General features: G+C 34.4%; 1 protein-coding gene across 10 annotated transcripts in view; it reads left to right on the plus strand.

Moving 5' to 3' along the window:
• The window catches only part of LOC106126120 (muscle M-line assembly protein unc-89), a 78,505-nt gene that overhangs the window by 41,929 nt on the left and 27,234 nt on the right, over positions 1-9,342 (plus strand). For 7 of the 10 annotated variants that reach the window (XM_013323592.1, XM_013323590.1, XM_013323585.1 and 4 more), the window contains 2 exons: positions 3-6,173; positions 7,334-8,090. In XM_013323592.1, the coding sequence (XP_013179046.1) occupies positions 3-6,173; positions 7,334-8,090 (6,928 nt within the window). The remainder of the gene's footprint in view (positions 1-2; positions 6,174-7,333; positions 8,091-9,342) is intronic. The other 3 variants (XM_013323593.1, XM_013323594.1, XM_013323595.1) reach the window with 3 other exon arrangements.

Consider the following 9,342-nt stretch of genomic DNA (forward strand, 5'->3'; position numbering starts at 1 on the left):
AGATGTCAAAGAAAAAGAACACGGCAAACGCAAAAAACACATACAGACAAATAGTCTTACTTCTGAAAAAGAACTTCAGAAAATGCATCCAATTGAAAAAATTGACCATTGTGACGTTGAAGAATCAGATATATTGGAAGTAGACAGAATTCCTTTTATTTCAACTGTTCCAACTGAAATATCTGAAAATAAAATTGAAGTTATACCAGCCAGTGAAGCCACTCATATAAAAATGAGTAAACAAGACAACTTCACAGCCAGGATTAAGTTAGATACAAATTATCCTCTAATTAGCAATAGTGAGCAAGTTGAAGAAAAAGAGGAAAATTTTGAGCCAAGAACAACGCACAAGAGTTTAGCCCAAACACAGTTTACTGAAGCAGATTCCCTGCAGGTAACCGAGATAGATGTAGGTAATTCAGTGGCAGATTGTTTGATAGGCAAACAAAAACCTGAAACAAAAGCTAGTGAAGGACTAGTTACAGTTGAAGGATATATCACAACTGAGATTATTGACGAAGTTTCTTCAGTAAATGAAATAGAAAAAAGTGTTGATCATAAAGAAAATGCAAAACAAACACTGTTTTTACAAGATGCTCTCAATATTTCGCAGGACGTAAGTTCAGTAAAAGAAGGTACAATAAAAAGTCTACCACTTGCAGAAACGTACGCTTCAGTAGGAATAACGCCCTTGAGTGAAGTTAGTGTAACAGAAGTTAAGGAAGAGAGTAGAGAACAAAAACTCGAAAATCAAAGCTTAGAAAAACCAATACATGGCAAGGTTGATTTTAATTTACTGGAGTCAGTTCAAGTCGGCGAAGTTTTTATCGAGGATAAATCTGGGAAATATTATCCTGAGTTGATTGTTCCTACTGAAACTGCACGGAAAGATATTCTTGTTTCGAATCAAATATTTACCGAATTTCATGATGTGCAAGAGAAAGAAGGATTATTAAATGCATTAAAACTACCGCCCTCTCAGGAGGCTAATTTGGATGTAACGGTAAAAGACAGTGTTGTTGTGTCTATTAGTGAATTACATGAAAAAGAAGGAGAACTAATAGTTCCTGAAAAACCCTCAATGGCAATTGTAGATAAAGATTTGGAAGTACATACTGGATTAGAAAATTTTCAAGTTACTTCACACTTAAAAGAATCAGAATTTTTAGCCGATTCGGTAGTAAGTAAAAAAGCAAGTGTTGGATTTAATGAACACCAACATAAGTTTAATTCCGAAACAAACATTATTGACTCAGAACTTAATTTAGAAACATCAAAATCATTAACGGCTGAAACAACAGCAAATATTTCTATTTCTGCTTTAGATAATAAAATTGTTGAGGAAATTTATGTAAGTGAAAAAGAGGAAGGATTCATAACCAAATTAGAAAAACCGACGGCTAAAGCAAACATTAGAGTTAAAACATTAGAACCAATAATAACATCCGATACTTTAGACACTTCAACCGTCGAAGAATTTTTATCGCAGGAGATAGGAGATAAATCTGCAGTAGAAACAATATTAACACAAAATGCAAAAGTCATATCCATGCCTTTAGTACATGAACAGGAGTCTCCTCAAGATTGCCGAATTGAAAAGCCCAGAGAATTGTCTACGGCGATTGTTCCTAATTTACCTCTTTCGATCACTGAAACCGCAGCAGTTGAAAAGGAAAGTACTTTAGATACAAGCGCTATGCCGGACACCAATCATGCTATAACTGCAACCTCGTATACATTACAAACGCCAATTTCACAAGAAATTACTACTGCTGATCAATTAGGCATAATTAAGAGTGAAAACAATATTGTAGAAGAAATTTCAGAACAGCATAGTTTACTTAAAGAAATAACAACTATCCAAACAATTGCGCAAGAACAAGTGCAATTATTGAAAGAAAAGGAATTATGTCAGAAGACCGCAAACTTGAACTTTATAAGTAAGGAAGGTTTGAATGTAACCGAAACACATTCTTCTCTAAAAGAAGAATATTTTAAGCCAAAAATTCCAACAACCACTGAAGTAGCTGAAATTGATGTTGACGTTATTCATAAAGTTGCTTTGATTTCAGAAGTCAATACAAAAGATACCTTAAATAAACTACCCGATGAGAAATTGACTTACAAAGAAGCACAAATAACACAGAATCCCTTGACACAGCTACAAGTTTCTGAAAGTAACGTCTTAGAAACACAAGAACCTTTGGTAGATAATTTTACGCCCGAACACAAATTCCCTAACACAGAACTTATTGCTCCACAACAGTCTTTAACTATATCTGAAACACTAGAACACGAAAAGGAAGGAATTTATGAAGACAGTGAAGTAAAAGAAGGTTTTACTGCGGCTACTAGTATTTCAAGTCTACCCGTTGCCATGTCATCGGAACTTATTTCTGAAAATACGGTTGAGTTTACCAAGCCAACCCCTAAAGTCGATATATCGAAACATGCTACTATCAGCAATGTTAGTTTTAAGGAAATTATTGTGAGTACAACAGATTGCAATGAAACAGAGCGGGCTTTAATAACAACAAAACCGAGTTCATGCGAAGCTTTCCTTAATTTCGATACAAACGATGCTTTATTAATAGAAGAATTAAGTCCAGAAACAAAAACCATTGATCTAGAAGACCAGCATATTCAGGTTTTAGTCAAAGCTAAAGGAGATACAATACCGATACAAGCAGCTTCACAACATGAAACATTTGTTCATAGTTTTGAAGGAGTATTAGAAAAAGAAAATGTTTCAACAAAACAGCCTACTATTTCTATGACAGCACTTCCAGTTCCTGAATGTGATATAAATGTGTTGGTTGATATTGAAAATAATTTTGCTATGCCCATAAAACCTAATGAACAAAATGCAGATATTTCTATATTGGAGAAGCACGGTATTCAAACAACTGAAACTTTATCACACTCAGATAATTTAAAAAAAACAGACGATTTTGAATTCGAGTATAAAAAAGCTTTACCTAATGTGGAAGTTTATGGAAAAGCTGCAAACGTAGAAGAAACTATTATAAGCCATGGAATAGATACACTAACAGAACCAAAGACTAGCATTGAAGCTCCAAATATTGTTACAGTGCCGTTAAATGTTCTAAAACAAACAGATGTTATACCGGCAGAAAAAGAAATTCCATTTAAGGGAAAAGAGACCTTACATTCAAATGCCACTCTTGACTTTACACAGTTACAATCTATCCAAACTAGTATAACCGAAATAAGTGACAAAGAAAAAGAATTAGATACTTCTACTTTAGAAACTAAACCCTACTCTGTTAAAATGGAATCCCCCTTGCAAGGGGCAATCAATACTGAAATAGTGACATCTGCAAATGTCGATTTGTTAAAAGATAGGCAACCAGATTTAATGCAAGCCATATTAACAATAGACGAAAATCTACAGCAAGTAGAAGGGGTGCAAGTTATTTTTAATGAAAAAGAAGCAGAACTATTACATAAAGAAAAAGATATAAAGTTACACGCAACCGAAATGCTAGTAGAATCTCAAGCAAAAGAAGTTCAAGAAATACAGACAGTAGAAAAAGAAAAGGAATTCAAAAATGAGTTGAAATTACATACTAGTAGTGCGAGCTACTCTATAAAGGAGCAGAAACATCTGGAAAGTATTGAAGTACTAACAAATCAAGACAGTTTAGAATTGGAAGTGCAAAACATAAAACAGGAAAAAGCTTATCCATCATACGAAATTCATGAAGCTCCCCAAAAAACAGAGCAAATTTTGGGAGAAAAGGAAGAAATAAGAGTAGAAGAAGTAACAAACTTAATCAAAAGCAAAAGTTCTGTGGAAGGTATAAGTTCTATAAATACGACTGAAGTTATTCCTTCAGAAAATTTGGTACCGTTGTCTGAAATTACGCCCATTGGTTCAAAAAATATACAACCTACAAATAATGTTCTGGTCCAACCATGTGTGAACATAAGTGAAACGGTTGTTAGTGAAAAAGAAGAAGAGTTACCGTCTTTTAAAGATCACAGTAAAAAACAAGCGGAGCAAGTTCTTACCCAACATGTTTCCATAAATGTTACAGATCTAGTTCCAGTGGAATCAGAAGATAAGTTGAGAGTCGAAGGAACTTCTAAACCGTTATTAACAAATATTTCGGAATTGGAAACAAACAGACATCTTAATATTGAAATTCCGTTTTTATCGGAATCAGAAAATGTTTTAGCATCTAAAGATATCAATAAAAAAGAAAGAGGTGAAGTTAACTTTGAACCTATTAAACCTCTTATAGTTGATGAAATTAAAGCTGAAGAAACTGAGGAAGAATTTAATATCAATATAAAGAAAAAAGAAAAACCTTTGGTAAATATAGAGTTGAGTGATTCAGTTAACGTAATAGAAGTATTGACACTTGAAAAGGGAATAAAACTAAGCGACAAAGACAAAGAAACATTTACTAACGCTTCTTGTAATATTGAACAAAGTAACAAATATGTTACAGTTACAGAAATAGATGCCAATGAGAAAGAATATGTAAATGAACAAACTATCATAGATCAGCCTAAGGAATTCAAGGAAATATTTGAAACACATTCTTCCGTTTTAATAGAAGAAGTGATACCAAAAGAATCTGAAGAGAATTTAACAGACTGTAATTTGGTAAAGAAAGAGAAAGTAACAATTGACATGGATTCTCAGCATCATATTACGATTATGGATATTGATACAAAGGAAAAGGAAGAAAATCTAAATATTGAAAGCAATCAGATTTGCGATAAACAAAGAGTCAACGTTGCGGCTGTCGATCATGTATTTATTTCAGAAACCACAGCTTTAGAGAGTGGATTTACAATTACTGAACAACCTAAAGAGCGATACGAAACTGCACAAAAACTACAACTTACATCTGAAGGTCTGAAAAGCGAACTTACACAAGTAATGGATAATGTCGACCAAATAGATATTTATCATAAGCCAGAAGAACTAACACCCAAGTCAAGTTATAATGAAATGCAACATATACAACTGCTTGAACTAGTTGCAGAAGAAACTCCTACTTCATTAACAACAAGTGGTCCTACTACTACTGAACATGCGTCTTCTATATTAGCTCCATTAAAAGAAGTAGTTCATTTTTCACCACAATCTATTGAAAATTTAGAAAGTTTGAGTGGCCAAATTAGGGACGAAAAAAAAATAGAATATGAATATGAGCTTAATAAAAGTTATATGACATTAGAAAGTACAACAGTAGAAACCTCCGAAAATATTATCATTCAAAGTACTGAGCCAAAAACTGCAGAACAAGAAGTCTTGGAAATGCAACCAATTGAGGGTATTGCAGTAATGTCTAGTGAAAACGTTGCTCAATTAGCTAAATCAGAAAAAGAGCAGAAGCAAATAGCAGAAAAGAAGTGTATTGTTTCGCATGAAGTTACTAAATGTGAACACAATACATTAGACAGTGTATCTACGATGTATGATTCATCTGTTACAAAAAGCGATAATGCCACAGTTGATATAGAAACTTATAAAAGTTATCAGGTTTCAGAAGACACAACTCAAGAACATCCTCAAAAAATTGACACCCCATATGACACTGTACCTAAACAGCTTCAAGAAAAAATTTCAGAACTAAAGCCTGTTGAATTAACAGAAATAATTTTAGGAGAAGTTGAAAATGCTTTAGATACTAGCAATGTAATTACGGTAGAGAATAAAATCGTAAATATAATTGACTTAGAACCAATAAGTCAAACAGATGTACTTGTATATGAAAGTGTAAAAAATGAAAAGTCCGACTTGAGTAAATCTGTAACAGCCGAAAAGAATATAACGCCATTAACGCACCTCCAATGCAATGTTAATGTTTCTGAATTGCAGGTGGAAGAATTAGTCACACAACAACCACAGACTAAAACCACTACTGTTAAAACTACAAACATATTACCCTTATTAGTAACTGATAACACAAGTATGCAACGTGAAACACCGTTTAATGTTAAAACTCCTGAAAAACAACAAATTAATGAAACTTACAACCTTTACAATGAAATTGAAGTGTTGGACAAAAACAGAGCTGAAGAAACAAGTCCTTACAATCAAGAATATCCACAGGCACTCAAAACAAATTTCACTACTATTGATGTCGATCACCATAACATAATGATTACACAACAAGATGTATTTTTAAAGGGTAAGCATTGCTTTTTGCCAATCATATTTATTACAATATACTTAGTTAAAATATCAACTTAGCGGTCATAAATGAACTATTTTCAAATAAGAATATAAATATATAGCATCATCATCATTATCATCTCCCTGGTCTTACCTCACTTACGTGAGTAGGCGTTCAAGGTTTTATAAACCCTAAAGTTTTGGCTTAACTTTTTACGGTTGTCCCCCTTATATCACCAAATATAAATATATGGAATATCTAAAATTGTAGTATATGGTATAGGTAAGGAAAACAGGCATTCTTTTAAACTAATGTATGATGTTGGGGAGGAGAACTAATAACCGATGTGCTCGAAACTAGTCGGTGACGAAACCAGACAAATACGTGAGTGGCAATATATTCAAATAAGTAAATTAAGGGCTGAAAATGGGAATGTATATTTTTATAATAATCTTCAGCCCCTAATTTACATGTATACGCAATTGAAAAATCGGCTTGTAGCCGCAACTTGTGCGATTGTTATACATTTGCCACAATAGTATACATTAAGAAAGTAAACATATGACCGGACTTTTTAACAGCGTATATCTTAGTTTAAAACAATATTGTATCGATCTTAATTTACTTGACATCATGACACAAGCGATCGCAAAACTTGCGAACGAGAATTATAGATCAGCGGCTGCAGTAATTACATAAAAAGAAATAAATAAAGTAACTAAAAACACAATTTGAACCTAACACACTTTCTTTCATAAATACACATATATGTAGTTATCTTTGCGCCCTTATTTCTATCCCACAATATTTGATAATTAATTATTAACGATTATGGCTATGAAATAAACATATATGTTATTGTAAGATTAGATCAAACATGGTAGGTTTATCTTTGTTAATAGTATTATAAAAAGTACAATAAACTGGAATTTCAGCACACTGCAACGAAAGCTCAACCCTCTCTTAAGGGAAGGGTTTATTGATTTTCTGTGTAGACTATCTTATGTAGAAATTTATTAACACTTACTTAATTATTGCGATGGCACAGCGTCCCAAAGTGGTCCTGCCCCCCAATACTGGAGATCACCAACGCCGCCTGCCCTATAGTTTAATAATTTTCAATTGATAAACAAGTTTAAAATGTATAAAATTTATGACACAATGTGCCTTTTCAGAAAAATCCTTTGTTAACAAAGATTCACCACGATCTTCTGACTTCGAAGAAAGTGAGGAAATTGTAACAAAATTCATTAAATCGCCTGGCAATGGAGAGCCAACACAAATTAAGACAAAAAGAACTATACTAAGAAAACGAAAAACAGAGGACGGAAACGTTAATGAAGCTAACATTGTAATAGAAGAAAGGCTAGACGACGATGAAAGACAAGAATCAAAGCAAGAAGTAAATCACAGCGTAAAAATAGTGGAATATGAAGGAGATGAATCTATAGTAACAGATACTGATAAAAGTACAATCGAATTGCCCGAAGAATACTTCCAAATACCAAAGTTGCGATCACAAGTACATATTGAAGAAATTCAAGTTGAAAGCGACTCCGACAGCGCAATTAAAAATGAAGTTAAAGAAACGTATCAGATTAAGAAAAAGTCCAACAAAAAGGTAAAACACACAGGGAAAATATCTGAAGCTGATATAGAAAAAATTAAAACACCACTTGAAACAAAAACAACAGAATTGGTCGAAGAAGTACCAGAACAAGTAGACATCGATGAAGTGGAGACGGAAAGTGGTGAAACCCGACAGGTCAAGACAATCAATCGAGTGATTAAAAAGCGTAAAGGACCCAAGAAAGAAGTTACTGAGATAACAACGATTGAAAAGGAAGGCAGAGAACCCGTCACCAGTATTGTCGTGAAAGAAGAACCTGCTCCAGACTTCGAAGAGCTCCCTGAAGTCCCACAAGTGCTTGAGCTTCCGGAAGAGACTAAAGAAGAGGAGGTTCCTACTGACAATGGTAAGCCGCGTAAAATTAAAACAACTAAACGTACTATTAAAAAGAAAACAGGTCAAAAACTAGAAACTACAGAAATCACATCAACACAAACAGATGACGAAAAACCAATCGTTACCGTACATACAACAGAGGAAATACTCGATGACACTACATCTCCTCTTGACACTTTACAAGAACCACAACGAGCTAAAGTGATTGAAGAAGAACCCGAACAAGTACAGATTGAACAAGTGAAGACGGAAAGTGGTGAAACGCAGCAGGTGAAGACAATCAAGCGAGTGATTAAAAAACTTAAAGGGCCCAAGAAAGAAGTAACTGAGATAACAACGATTGAAAAGGAAGACGAAGAACCCGTCACCAGTATTGTCGTGACAGAAGAACCTGCTCCAGATTTTGAGGAGATCCCTGAAGTCCCACAAGTGCTTGAGCTTCCGGAAGAGACCAAAGAAGAGGAGGTTCCTACTGACAATGGTAAGCCGCGTAAAATTAAAACAACTAAACGTACTATTAAAAAGAAAACAGGTCAAAAACTAGAAACTACAGAAATCACATCAACACAAACAGATGACGAAAAACCAATCGTTACCGTACACACAACAGAGGAAATACTCGATGACACTACATCTCCTCTTGACACTTTACAAGAACCGCAACAAGCTAAAGTGATTGAAGAAGAACCCGAACAAGTACAGATTGAACAAGTGAAGACGGAAAGTGGTGAAACGCAGCAGGTGAAGACAATCAAGCGAGTGATTAAAAAGCGTAAAGGGCCCAAGAAAGAAGTAACTGAGATAACAACGATTGAAAAGGAAGGCGAAGAACCCGTCACCAGTATTGTCATGAAAGAAGAACCTGCTCCAGACTTCGAAGAGCTCCCTGAGGTCCCACAAGTACTTGAGCTTCCAGAAGAGACCAAAGAAGAGGAGGTTCCTAGTGACGATGGTAAGCCACGTAAAATTAAAACAACTAAACGTACTATTAAAAAGAAAACAGGTCAAAAACTCGAAACAACAGAAATCACATCAACACAAGCAGATGATGAAACACCAATCGTTATAGTACACACAACAGAGGAAATAGTCGATGACACTACATCTCCTCTTGACACTTTACAAGAACCACAACGAGCTAAAGTGATTGAAGAAGAACCCGAACAAGTACAGATTGAACAAGTGAAGACGGAAAGTGGTGAAACGCAGCAGGTGAAG

The sequence above is a fragment of the Papilio xuthus genome, unplaced genomic scaffold (assembly GCF_000836235.2).
Source record: "Papilio xuthus unplaced genomic scaffold, Pxut_1.1 DF825017.1, whole genome shotgun sequence".
In the NCBI taxonomy this organism is placed as follows: domain Eukaryota; kingdom Metazoa; phylum Arthropoda; class Insecta; order Lepidoptera; family Papilionidae; genus Papilio; species Papilio xuthus.